This window comes from Tribolium madens, unplaced genomic scaffold, assembly GCF_015345945.1.
Source record: "Tribolium madens isolate multiple individuals breed KSU strain unplaced genomic scaffold, Tmad_KSU_1.1 Scaffold_3;HRSCAF=73;Tcas5.2_LG2, whole genome shotgun sequence".
In the NCBI taxonomy this organism is placed as follows: Eukaryota; Metazoa; Arthropoda; class Insecta; order Coleoptera; family Tenebrionidae; genus Tribolium; species Tribolium madens.
In genome coordinates, this window is record NW_025401006.1 from 4,045,879 (window position 1) to 4,058,713 (window position 12,835).

At 30.9% G+C, this 12,835-nt stretch overlaps 4 protein-coding genes across 6 annotated transcripts; 2 read left to right on the forward strand and 2 right to left on the reverse strand.

Annotated features, from left to right (window-relative positions):
• Positions 1-548: 548 nt before the first annotated feature.
• On the forward strand, positions 549-6,139 carry LOC123007606 (odorant receptor 94a-like). The gene is made up of 9 exons (XM_044402990.1): positions 549-641; positions 696-800; positions 851-1,006; positions 1,060-1,112; positions 4,903-5,520; positions 5,567-5,666; positions 5,714-5,818; positions 5,870-6,025; positions 6,080-6,139. Exons 1-9 carry the CDS (start codon positions 630-632, stop codon positions 6,137-6,139), a joined length of 1,365 nt encoding a protein of 454 aa, XP_044258925.1. The 5' UTR covers positions 549-629.
• Positions 6,140-7,048: 909 nt separating this feature from the next.
• Positions 7,049-9,073, reverse strand: LOC123007467 (chloride anion exchanger-like). 2 transcript variants are annotated; one of them, XM_044402778.1, is made up of 5 exons: positions 8,780-9,073; positions 8,450-8,735; positions 8,232-8,402; positions 7,530-8,185; positions 7,049-7,486 (listed from the first exon to the last, which is right to left on the reverse strand). In XM_044402778.1, exons 2-4 carry the CDS (start codon positions 8,556-8,558, stop codon positions 7,968-7,970), a joined length of 498 nt encoding a protein of 165 aa, XP_044258713.1. In that variant the 5' UTR covers positions 8,559-8,735; positions 8,780-9,073; the 3' UTR covers positions 7,049-7,486; positions 7,530-7,967. The 2 variants fall into 2 exon arrangements, with proteins under 2 accessions (XP_044258713.1, XP_044258714.1); XM_044402779.1 differs by having other exon boundaries at positions 7,530-7,837; positions 7,884-8,185; positions 8,450-9,072.
• A 1,110-nt stretch (positions 9,074-10,183) lies between these two features.
• Positions 10,184-11,547, forward strand: LOC123007035. The gene is made up of 5 exons (XM_044402049.1): positions 10,184-10,295; positions 10,355-10,457; positions 10,877-10,974; positions 11,255-11,378; positions 11,425-11,547. The coding sequence occupies exons 1-5, from the start codon at positions 10,229-10,231 to the stop codon at positions 11,513-11,515; spliced, it is 483 nt and encodes a 160-aa protein (XP_044257984.1). The 5' UTR covers positions 10,184-10,228; the 3' UTR covers positions 11,516-11,547.
• On the reverse strand, positions 11,542-12,699 carry LOC123007034. Of its 2 annotated transcripts, XM_044402048.1 has the most exons (3): positions 12,601-12,699; positions 12,498-12,548; positions 11,542-12,441 (listed from the first exon to the last, which is right to left on the reverse strand). In XM_044402048.1, exon 3 carries the CDS (start codon positions 12,430-12,432, stop codon positions 11,653-11,655), a length of 780 nt encoding a protein of 259 aa, XP_044257983.1. In that variant the 5' UTR covers positions 12,433-12,441; positions 12,498-12,548; positions 12,601-12,699; the 3' UTR covers positions 11,542-11,652. The 2 variants fall into 2 exon arrangements, with proteins under 2 accessions (XP_044257983.1, XP_044257982.1); XM_044402047.1 differs by having other exon boundaries at positions 12,498-12,692.
• Between the last annotated feature and the right edge of the window lie 136 nt (positions 12,700-12,835).

Genomic DNA, 12,835 nt, shown 5'->3' on the forward strand with positions numbered 1-12,835 from the left:
TGTGTAAATTGGCTAACTTGGAGTATCGCAGAAATCTGTTGCTTGATATTGAAAACATGTTAAAAACATCCAGATTTCAGAAAAAACTATCTCCTGATTTAATAGAAAAGACAGGAATGAAAGAAAAAATCAGAAAATTTAATTTGGTTGCAAAAATATTTCGAATTGTTTGCGTATGGTGTGTGGTACTTTATGTCTTGATACCGTATTTTGATCCTGGAAAATCAAAAACTTTGCCTGCACCTGGATGGTTTCCATTTAATTGGACTAACAAATATTATTATGGAACATATTTTTTTGAAGTTGTTGGAATTTCGATAGTTGGTCATATGGATTCTTCTATTGATATTCTGTCGTGGCTATTAGTAACAATAGCTTCATTTCAGTGTGATATATTAAAAGAAAATTTAAAAAACATTTATTACAGACACGACAAAACACATGAAATTCGACAGGCATTCAAAGACTGTGTGCAACATCACGAAGAGATCGTCAAGTCTGTTGAAAAAATTTAATTTTTTTTTTTAAACAGTTCTTGCAGATTTGCATCCAAAGTTGAACAAACATTTTCTCATGGAATTCTTTTACAGTTTCTTTGTAGTGCTCTTGTTATCTGTTTTTCTGGTTTCATGATGCTTATTGTAAATTACCAAAATAACAATAACAATAAATTTCCATTTCCCGCCAAATTTCAGGTCCCAGTATTTACATTCCAATTTGCTAATACAATTATGTATTTCTGTTGTATGATGATACAACTTGGAATGTATTGTTGGTACGGACACGAAATTATAACCACAGTTAATTATAATTAAAACAGTCAAAACTGTATAAAATCTGGACTTTTCAGAGCGATGAAATCGGACAGTACTTCGGTCTGGCAAATTGGTACGACTCGAGCTTGGAAATGCGCAAAGATTTTGCAATATTTTTAGAAAGAGCAAAAAGACCCATTACTTTAACCGCTGGAGGCTTTGTTGTTCTGTCTTTGACAACATTTACTCGAGTAAAAAAAGAAATATGTTTGTTTATTGTATTTTTATTACAAATTTATTCCAGATTTTGCGTTCGGCTTACTCTTATTTCGCAGTGTTGGAACATTTGTACAAAAAGTCTTAATTTTCCTTTGAAGAACCGGTTACAGATTTAAATATGTATATTGCTATTTAGCATAGTTAAAGTAATAGATGTAGATATCATTGTATCAAATTGTTTTATTTTTGAACATTTTGTAAAATAAAGTCTGATTTATTATTTTTGTTTTGTTTTGTTTCGTTTTTACGGCTCTTATTAAAGAAATAATATAGGTAATTATTTACATTTAAATTTATATTATAAGTAAAAAATGAGATATGATTGAGATAAAACACAAAATGACAAAATATCGTACTTTTTAAATAGAACAAAATAGAAAATAAATATTTTCTTATTTTCAATGTAGCAAAACTTAAAGTTTGTATTATTTTTTTAAATGAGGAATTCTCAAACACAAGTTAAATTATTTTGATATTATGATTGTTATGTAAAAAATCAGCAAATTTAGTCAGTTTTGTGTATACAAGTTTGAATTGGAAATAACTTTTGAAATGCTCTTTTATAACGCGCGAGGGTATATCTTATTCATATGTCTACTAAAGATAACTTAGACATACTTTTTGTTTACCCGGTATAAATTATGGGCTACAAATAATAAAAATACAGAAAAATTAAAGCAACAAATGTCAAGATTATGCCTTAAAAAATATACTCGTATTAGAAATGCACATAATTAATTGTACCTATACATTTTTATTTATTTAATCAGTGAAATCTATAAGATAAGAACGCAAAGTTTGATTCTTATAATTTTTTAGGTTCTTTTTAGAAACTAAGAGAAAACATAATTTTTTAAATGACAGTATCTAAGCGAATCAGTTCCAACTAAAAGTTCATTTTTATGCCAATAATGAATACCCAAATAGAATTAAAAATAGGGAGTATATTATGTTATTAGGAGTAAAAGTTACAGCTTATGTAGCGAAGCTATTAACATTTATAAAACCTGATGAGTCACTTAACTCACTTTTACTTCAAGTAATATATGTATAGTAAAATCGTTTTCATAAGACCTACTAAAAATTTTATGACACATTATAAGGGATTAACCAAACAATGGCTTGAATTTGTAACCCTCCATAAATGGCAACATGCCTTTGCAAGTGTTGCTGCACCCACTAGAATAAAACAGGGCCGTATTTAAAACTAAAGTAGTGGTATAGTTTTACCAAGCTATTATTAAAAAAAAATCGGCTTTATTTAATAATAGCTTGTTAATAACCACCTGGCTTTTTTAAATTTCTTAAAATAATTGATTTTAATAACAACTACATCAAAAACGATTAAAACATTTCAAGTATTTTACACAAAAAGAAAGTAAGTAATCCGGCCCTGTTCAAAACTGACCTGTTTCAGGGTCCGGGTGGGTTCCACTAATTTATGATTTGTTTACCCTTTGGTTTACTCTTAACAAAACCGCATTTAACTTAAAAGTAATAAAAATTTTAGTGGGTCTTAGGAAAACGATTTTATACCTATACTATTTTATCCGCAAACGTAAGGAAGAGACAACATTGGTAAATGCATCATGGTGAACGTCATGGTATTTTTAGTTTATGATTGAAAGATAAAACTTTTACTTGTGGTCGTTTTTATGACATTTGCGGATGAACAGATTTATTACAAAGCAAAAAAAAATTATTCTCAAACTTTATTTGTTGTTTTTTTACAGTACAGGCTGTTCCGTTTTTATTGTAACAATTCAAACAGGTGATACAATATTCAATTTTAAGACAAAAGTTTCCTGTAAACCATACATTAAAAAATATGTACTATGTAAGAGAGAGAGCTACACCCCCTAAAAAGGGTCTTTTAATGTTTTTTTTTATAATATTTCAGAAGCCATTATGGGTAAAATTACACCTAAACGAATTCAGGGATCAAATGTAGAAATAAGTCCTAAACTAAAAATACTCTAACTATTTTGTTTTTTTCGATAAACTTTTGCAGGAAACTTGTCTTAAAATGAATATTTTATCACCTGTTTAAATTTGTAACAATAAAAACAAACGATAGGTCCTCTATTCCTAACTAAATTTATTGTATTTATTTTGTACTCAATGTTAACGAGTGCTTTTATCAACTAATTTCAGTAGATAAAGTAGTCTTTTATCGTCTAGTGAAATAAAGTAATTTTTATCTACTGTTTATATTCCACTTTGACATAAGAAACTCTGGTAGCTGAGTACAAAATAAAACAAAATATTATACACAACGATAAACATTGTTTATCTACTCGTGAAAAAAGTCGTGACTTCGTCACTCGTAAACTTAACCTTTTCACTCGTAGACAAACAACTTCTTTATCATAATAAATAACTATTTCATTAGCGAGTTTGTTTCAAATTTTGTTTTAGTCATTTACAGTATGCCTCCGGATTGAGTTTACAAGAGAAAAAAAAATTATCTTTGATTTTACGCCAAAACTGCAAAGGAAAAGCATTTTTTGCTTCACCTGAAACGAGCAAATCTGTATCATTATTCTGATTCAGTGAAAAGAAAAGCATTTTTTTTGAATTTAGAATAAATTTTATTCAATCCTCTACGTTAAAATTGAATTTTATCTACTCTTTTCTTCATGTTAAAATGAAATTTTTTCGTCTAGATGATAAAAAATACATCCATTGTTGTATATTTGCGGTTGTTAGTTGCTAACGATCTTTGACATTAGATTTCATTGTTGAATTTTACTTTGACACTTATAAATATCGACCAAATTGACTACAAAATTAGTGAGGATTGAATAAAATTTTATATTGTACACGACGATAAAATTTTCATTATCTTTTCGAGCAATTTGCGGCGTCAGCGTCAATTTTATCGTCTTGTATAATAAATAACTATTCTCTGCTTTTTAAGTTCTATCACATTGGCGGTTTTATTTATTTGACAACTATATGTCACTTTGACAATTAATTTACTAATTGAATAATGATAGTTCTTGTTAAAAATGACTTTGTTTTTTATCTTAAAGCTGTTTCTTTGAGTTGCTATTTATTAAAATTATGTTTTTCACAAACATTTTTGTTATTTAATTTTAACATTTGTTAAAGTGACATCATTGTCAAAAAAATAAAACCGCTAATGTGATAGGACTTAAAAAGCAGAGAAAAATTATTCCAAAACCAAAAAATTACTTTTCTTTTCATTGAATGAGAATAATGAAGTTTGCAGATTTGCTCGTTTCAGATAAATCAAAAAATGTTTTTCCTTTGGAGTTTTGGCGTAAAATCAAAGATATTTTTTTTCCTCTTGTAAACTCAATCCGGGGATATACTGTATACAATCTCACTTTTACTGTAAAACGTATTCATTCTGAAAAATTTATATTAAAGGAAAAATATCTACGCAAATAGAAAAAAAAAAACAAGATTACAGGTTAAAAGGAATGACACATTTAAAGGAAAAAATTGAATCCTTGATTTATCCAAAATAAACCTTTTACAGCATTTTATACACTTAAATAAATAATAAGCAGTCGAAGAGCCAACCCTCGCTGCATTAATATTTGACCAAGTGGCCAAGAGATATTTGATTATTATTCAATTAATAATCAGTCAGGCACTACTAATTAAATCTATCCATGAATAATTATAATTTCAGAAATTATCTTTAATACAGTCTATCTTCAGATTTTGAAGTAATGGGAGTCACAATTGAAGTATTTTTAATTCATTAATTCAACTAATTTTACATTTGCTGATTTTAGGATTATGATTTCAGAACTGTTTTCAGTACTGAAAAAGCGATTTTTTTATTTTCAGGCTATTATCCGAGGCAAGTTACTGAAAAAGTTAAATTTTCTAGACTTGTTATAACGATTATTGCTTCACTCATAACAATAGCCCAATTTCTGTCAATGGTAATGCAGATTATAATCGCAGGAAACGATTTAACAGTTTTATCAGAAACGTTGCTTTTTTTTATGACACACCTGACTTATATGTGCAAATTGGTAAATCTGTTGTTTTACAAAACCAATTTGCTACATATTGAAGATTTGTTAACACGTCCAAAATTTTACGGGTTTTCACAAAACGAGCTGAAGAACTTAAAAGAGGGAATTGAATCGACGAAAACGGTTGCAAAACTCTTTAGGATTTTTTGTGCATTGGCTTGTATTGCATATGGTTTGGTTCCGTATTTAGACAACACTAAAGCTATGGCTTTGCCACTACCAGGATGGTTACCTTATGATACAACTAAATATTATTATCAGACTTGTGTATTTCAAATGGTTGCTGTTTCCATTACTGCTTCTATTAATTCCACAATTGATATTTTGACCTGGAAGTTAATAACAATAGCAGCTGTTCAGTTTGACATTTTGAAAAGAAAACTCAGAAATCTCGATTTTAATCTTGAAGCAAAATTACTTCAGATTCAATTTAAAAATTGCGTAAAACATCACAAAGAGATCGTCAAGTAAGAAACAATCTGTCTTTTTATTGTGTTTAATGTATTTTTACAGTTACATTAAAACGGTGGAACAAACTTTTTCCAAAGGGATTTTTTTTCAATTTTTTGCGAGTGTTATCATCATTTGTTTTACGGGATTCTTAATTATAATTGTAAGTAAGTAATTATTTCGACTGAAATTTTAAACAACTATTTTCAGACTCCTGTTCTTAGTATGCAATTTTTGTATTTAATACTATACTTTACGTGTATGTTATCACAAGTGGCTATATATTGTTGGTATGGCCATTACGTTATGACAACAGTAAGGATATTTACAATTGTAACTATACACTAATAATTAAAAAATATTTAGAGCAAAGAAATCGGACAAGATTTTTACATGTCCAATTGGTATGAATCTGATGTGGCAATTAGAAAAGATTTGATTATTTTTATGGAAAGAGTCAAAAAGCCTATAATGTTTACAGCTGGGAATTTTATCACTCTTTCTTTAATAACTCTAACCATCGTAAATATCAGTGCTATTTTTATTTAAGTACCTATTTTAATTTTCAGTTTTTAGATCCTGAGATCATCATATTCTTATGTTGCTGTACTTCAACATTTGTATAACAAATCTTAAATCTTAATTTTACAAAACTACAAAGATGACTTAGAATGTTAGAAAAGCTTTAACTGTAGAAATAAATAAAGAAGAACCTTAATCAAAATGTTTTTTTTTTTACTGTAATCATAAGATTATCAATCGGTATAGTTAGGTATATCCCGAGTGCATGCCAAAAACGAAAATATTTTTACGAGTACACGAGGTACATACGTGTTACAAATAACATGTTTTTGTTAAAGCCCCAAAAAATAAAAAAAAAAATTGCCACCATAGTAACCAAATTGACTCTTTCGTCCGGAAAAATTGTTTTTGAGGACTAAGTACCTAAAATAACCATTTTACATACTATTTTATTGAGTCCGGAAAAAACCCATTTTAAGAATTCAAATGAGTTCCTAAAACAGTTATTTTCGAGAGCGTATACAAAAATAGCTATTTATGTATCAAGTCCCTAAAACAGCTGTTATCGGGAGCGTATACAAAAAAAAATATTTTTTCTAGATTTAAATTAATTAAATTATTTTGCAAATACTGTAAGTCCCACCCCTAGAAGCACATTTATGTAGGAACTATATAGTTTGTCTATGTAGTTTCTATTCAGACATGTAACGGACTTCTCGTAGCGCAGTTCGCCAGAAAGTAGGTTTTCTTTCAGATTCAGTCCTGTGTTTACAGGCTTTTACAATTCTACAATTCAAATTGCATTTGAGGGAGCGATAATTAATGCAACTGACTTGATAATGTCTTTTAGGGGGGCCCTAAAAGCAAATCTAGAACAAAAATGAGCAAAAAAAATAAAAACAAAAAAAAAGTCTCGAAAGAGCACCTTATGCAAAGTAAGTTTGAATCGTCCATTTCTGGAATTTTTAATTCAGGAGCCATATTTTTGACACTTAATTGACAAAAACTCGAATTTTTCGGTTTTCAAATATTTATTTAATTTAAAGCTTAACTATGTACATTCGACTAATTGTAGAATTAGGGGAAGCACTCAGGGTAAATATCTCAGTGGCGCATTCCACGGCATCGTGAACTGTTGGAAACGTCCGAATTGAAGTTTTATGATTGATGAGACCACATTTGTGAATCATTTAGTAAATTGGTTCTAAAAACATTTTTTTAATTATTCAAAAAGCGCATAAATATACCCAAGTGTAGGGCTTCAAACTAAGTACAAAAATTGTCGCTAGAGACATGACAACACCGGTCAAAAGCCCAATTTCAATACTAACAAAAACCACGGTCAGAAAAGTGGCCAACCAGACAAGGGCATCCATGTTGCTCATTTTCCAAAATTTAACCAACTGTTTAATTTGCCACACCATTCCTTTGAGGGCCACTAAGATTACACTCGCTAAAACACTTTAAAAACTAATCAAATCGTTTCTAATTTTTCCCAAAGAACCTTTGGTAGTGGCTCAAAAAACGGTCCAATCCAAAGTAAAACAAGAAGGAGGAAACAGGAAACGAGTGACGCTATTTGGGTTTTTCCCCCGAACGTGGTGATGCTGTGAACGGCATACACGAACCGAACATATGTTGCCAACTCCTTACGCTAAAAGTTCCCGATTTGCGTCCACTTCGTAATTGAGCTTTCTGGCAAAAATCAAAGCCATTGACAGTGTGATACTCCACGAAACTATTGTTATAGTAACTCCGTCAAGTAGTACTGAAGCTAGTAAAAACATTGGGGGCGTAGTTGGCGCCGGGAGGCTGCGAAATTGTGTCAAATCAAAGGATTTTTGATTCGTCAACATACCCACTTGGTGCAGTTGGTGCAATGAGAATAAATATTGTGACTAAAGAAATAACAACAGCCGCCGTGTTTGTTTAAGAAATTTCATCAAAAACGTTTGGTGAAAACTTGTAGGTGTTTGATTCTTGATGTGCTTACATTAGTGAAAACAAAAAGTCCCTTCTGTTTCGGTATTTTTAATCCTAATAAATCCTTGATTTGTGAGGCAATCACTTGAAAAGAGGCTCCCGTCGTGAAACCGCTAACCAAAGTCTCCGAAAACAAATTATTAACAATTCCCAATCGCAGAAAATCCCAATTGCTAGCTGAAAATTCCTGAAATATTTTCATTTTTCATTGAATTTCGCTTACCTGAAACAAGGCTACAGTGAATGACTGTTGCAGCCACTTCTACGGGATGGACCGATTCAATGACCGGATTTTCGCTCATGGTATTGATTTTTAAACTTTTCATGAAATACGACGGATCACTGTGTTCTAAAACTACCTTTCCGGTTATTAAACAAACAACAGGGAAGGTTCCTGAAACAAAATTTATGAAATTTTGACGGGAAAATTGGGATTTTTACGCATGGAATTGTGATGGAAAGTCCTCAAAAAGAAGTAAATTAAGACGGGGAAAAAGGCCATGTAAAGGCCCACAACAGGAGGGACGTAGCCCAAAAGGGCAATTGCCATTCCTATAATTTCAATTTAATTAACTTAATTTAATTACCTTGAGGGATGTGCATTATGGCAACGGTGAATCCTGATATAAAATCGGCCAATATGTATAGTAACTTAGCCATTCGAGGGCTGGGATTGTTTTTAAGATTCTTCAATTCTTCAAATTTGTGTCAACATCGAGATTCAAATCTATATTAATGAGCGAGTGTTACATTCGAATTTTTTCTACTCACATTTCTTTTTGTCACTTTTACTGCAGTAGAAGTCTTTCCTGAGTTGGTATCATGTTCGTAGATGGGCCTATCGATTTTGATTTGGCACGGAACTGGCTCGTCCATCCTTGAATCAAAATATACATTTTTTGGCGTTTCCGTGAAACTTTGAGCGATTTTTTCGCTGAACTTTTTCAACCTTCATCGGATTTCACAATTTATTCGCATGCATTATTGAAACGCACTCGTTGAACACTGAAGAGAATTATTTGCCCGTTTTGTGAGCCTTGTCAAGATAAGACGCCTAATTTATAACTGTTTGACTTATTATAGACTGCGTATCCTGCAAGTCATTAAAATATTTGAAGAACAATTAAAAGAATTTTTGCAAAAAATTGTAAATATATTTTTATTAAAACATAAAACCCACTCTTGTTACAATAAATAATAATTTGATTTTCGCCTTTTTCCCGATTCTCCTTGATTTATTTTCTAGAGTCAATTAACTGAAGAAACTTATTTTCGTGCTTGAAACTAAATAAAACAGACAGTTAAAATTTTCACTGTATATCTCCCAGTAGGTGTTGAAGTCATTTCAAATCGAGCAGAACCACACCGAGTCGTTTCTATTTATAAAAAGAATGAAATAAAACAAATAGTTACTTTGCGATTTTTAATTTTCACGCAAAACGTGTCTCAGGAATGAAATAATGATTTGCAAAACGCGAGTTTTACCATAAATCTGAATCTTTTATGACTTGGTTTATTCCAAATGCATTAAAATCGGATTAATTTAACGATTGTAAATCTTTGGAAACGTCCTAATAAATATCCAGAACAATTTATAATCCATTTGAGTTGGCAGTCTCGCCTCTTGTTATTATTTTTCAAATGCAATTTTGATATTAATAAAAACAACTCAGGTTTTGAATGGATAAATCACGAAATTTGAAAAATTACTTGGCAAGCTTTGTTATGAGCTGTTAATGACATATAAAGTTGTATTTGCAAAAAAAAAAATTGTTATGTTAAAAATAATTGTTTGGTAAATTGTTTGGCAATTGTTGCTGGCTTTATTTCCGCTTGTACACTTAATTGATCCCAGACTATTATTTTTGGAATAAAAAATGATTTTTGGAAGGGACATGAGTAATATTTTTCGTATTTTTTTGGCAAAACTGTCAGATCTGATAAATGATCTACAACTAAATCTAGAACATTTTTATTTTTAACTTGAAATATTTATTGCATTTTTGTTCAAGATAAATACTTTTTATGAAATTAGGTAAAATATTACAAATACTTTTTTGTAGTAAAATTTGTGAAGTTTTATTAATTGCATTTCAGGTATTCTTATTTTGAAAATACGTGAAACAAATGTTTTTAATTATAGATCAAGCTCTATAGTCACATACAGTTTAATATTATCCTTCTCATGTGTGAGTCGCGGTTCGCACAAACATTATAAACATGGCATGTGAAAATTTAATTAGAGTGATTTTTGTTTTTATTAAAGTTTTTAGTTCGTTCGGTCAAAGTAAGTAAACAATTACCGTTTTTATATTTATTCTTTAATGATAAAAAATATATTCATAGGACTTTCGTATGGAGATCCTTGCAATTTCACAGAAGAATGCTCGGATCATCGATATGAATGCCTTCCTGCTGAAGAAGATACCTCGAGATGTCTTTGTGATAGGTAGTTATTACCATTAGGTAATTAATTATAATAACGAAAAAAAGTGTGCAAAACCTGAAAAAATATTTGAATCAGGTATTTTAAGACTCGAATAACATAAAACAGAGCAATTAGTATATCAATGAGTTTAAAACCAAGGTCCTTGCTCGTTTACAAAGACAAAAATAAAAATTTTACTTACCTGTGTTTTCATAACAATAAAACCGAACTAAATTTTGCTCAAATTAAATAAAAACTCCACTACAAATATATTCTTTCACAAACATGGCATTTACTAATTAACACCAGAGTAAAATCTAAACAAAACTTGGCCCAAAATCAAATATTAAGTGATAAAAAAACACAATGTTTATATTGTTTTACATTTGTGTAAAATGTAAATATTTCAAAACGAGAAACAGCAATTTATTTTATTCCAGATTTCATTCTTGGATGGGGGAAAGTGTGGGATGTGTTCAAATTTATAATGCTTCAGACATTATGAATATGACTGTAATAACAGTCACGGATAATATAAGTGAGTTTAACAGTTATTTTTGTGTTACAAGAGAAGAAAGTGCATCTTTTCCTCCCACCGGTGGTAGTTACTGGCAGTAACCGCCAAGAGAGGAAAAGACACTTTCGTGTGTGTGTAATACATATAATTTTTCCTACGACCTAGCATTGAAAAAGGTAAAATTTTTACTTTCCTGGGAGGTACCTAATAATTAGCCACTTTCTTTTCTCAGATTTGGATAGAAAAACTTACTTTCTGTTAGAGTTGTAGGAAAAATATAAAAACAAGTTAATTTTTGTAGTCCACCTGGAGGAGCAAGTGGAAGCGGTGATTAAAGTCCAGATAGCTGCCGGATTGTTTGTTTTTGGCATGGTCATATTTGGGTCAATTGCTGTAACAGCGTTTTGTGTTTACGTCCACATGAAGTAGGTTTTTAGCCAGCAGTTTAATATTTTTAATAATTTTTTGAAGGGACCGCAAAGTTGGTAATACAGTTTCCTATAAAAAGAAACAAAAGGAAAAAAGAACGTTTCCGGTGAAACCCACAACTTCTTTTGTGTAATTTTAGTTATTTGAATAAAAAACAGCAACTTTCAAAGTATTTTTATTTTTGTGATGACAAAGTGACGAAATAAAATTCTAGTAATACCAATTAAATCTTACAAAATTTATAATAGAAAAGAACAGTCTTTGCTCGAATTAGTCACTGTTGGACGACAGCCCCTTTTTTTCAATGGCAACTAGAATTGCAGAATTTAGGATATCGACTACATTGTACTCAACACCCAAGTTTTCAGGTTCACAATCTTTTGAAGGGTTACACTCTGGGGGCGGTTCCAGACCTAATTCATGCCTCAGAATCTGACTTCTGACTGTGTCAATCTTATCAAAAGCGTTTTCTGCGAGTTCAGGCAGGGAGTATTCTTTTTTAGGTTTGGTAGATTGAAGTCCGTGTGCTTGAATTGCCACTAAAATCCCTTCATCTTCAATATGTCCATCTTCATCACAGTTTTCCACAAAATCTTCAGCGTCGAAAGGGGCAGAGCCCCAAGTTTCCAAAACGCTGTTTATCGTATTTTCGATGTAGCCGCGCGCGATTTGTCTAGCTTGCCATTTTCGCAAAAAATAGTCTTGGGGTTTAGGGTAAGGGGAGACTAAAGTTATGGGAATTTCGTTTGATATGGATTTGTCAATGTTTTTGGAGACTTCTTCCTCTTCTTCTTCACTGTCAAAGAAAGACTCCGATTTGGCAAGAAAATTATCGATGCATTTTCTCTCTTCTGAAACTTTATGTTGAGCGCATTCACAAGGACGTTTTTCTTCGTCTTCCTCTACAGAAGACTCTGATTTATTCTGATAACTAGCCTTAAGATGGTATTTTCCTTTCACTTGCCACACATATTTGGCTTTTTTTAAAGGTCTACCAAACTCGCAATTGTCACCTTGTTGTGAACATTCGCCAATATCTTCGTTTCCCATTTTTTAATGCTTTTAAAAAGAAAATCTAAAATAATTGACCCCAATTGAGAGATTTCACAACTTACCAACTAGCCCAAGTATTGATCTCTCAAACTTTTCCTTATTCGTATAGAATACTAAAAAAAAGAAGACTTCACCAATTCATACAGAAGTTTAAATCATTTTTACAGTAAAAAGAAAACAATTCTCATTTGAAATCGAACTGAAATCACTTTTTTGTTTGGCTCAATTTGACGTTTAATTATAAAAACAGATGACAAGAACATTCGTTTAAAGTTTTGGGTACACAAACATCTACTTGTCCCTGTTTACACTATCAAAGTTGCCAAGTGCAACAAAGAAAGCTGGTGTCACGTTAGCCAAAACTATGTAATGTTTCAATATCAAAACCGCCAACAATACA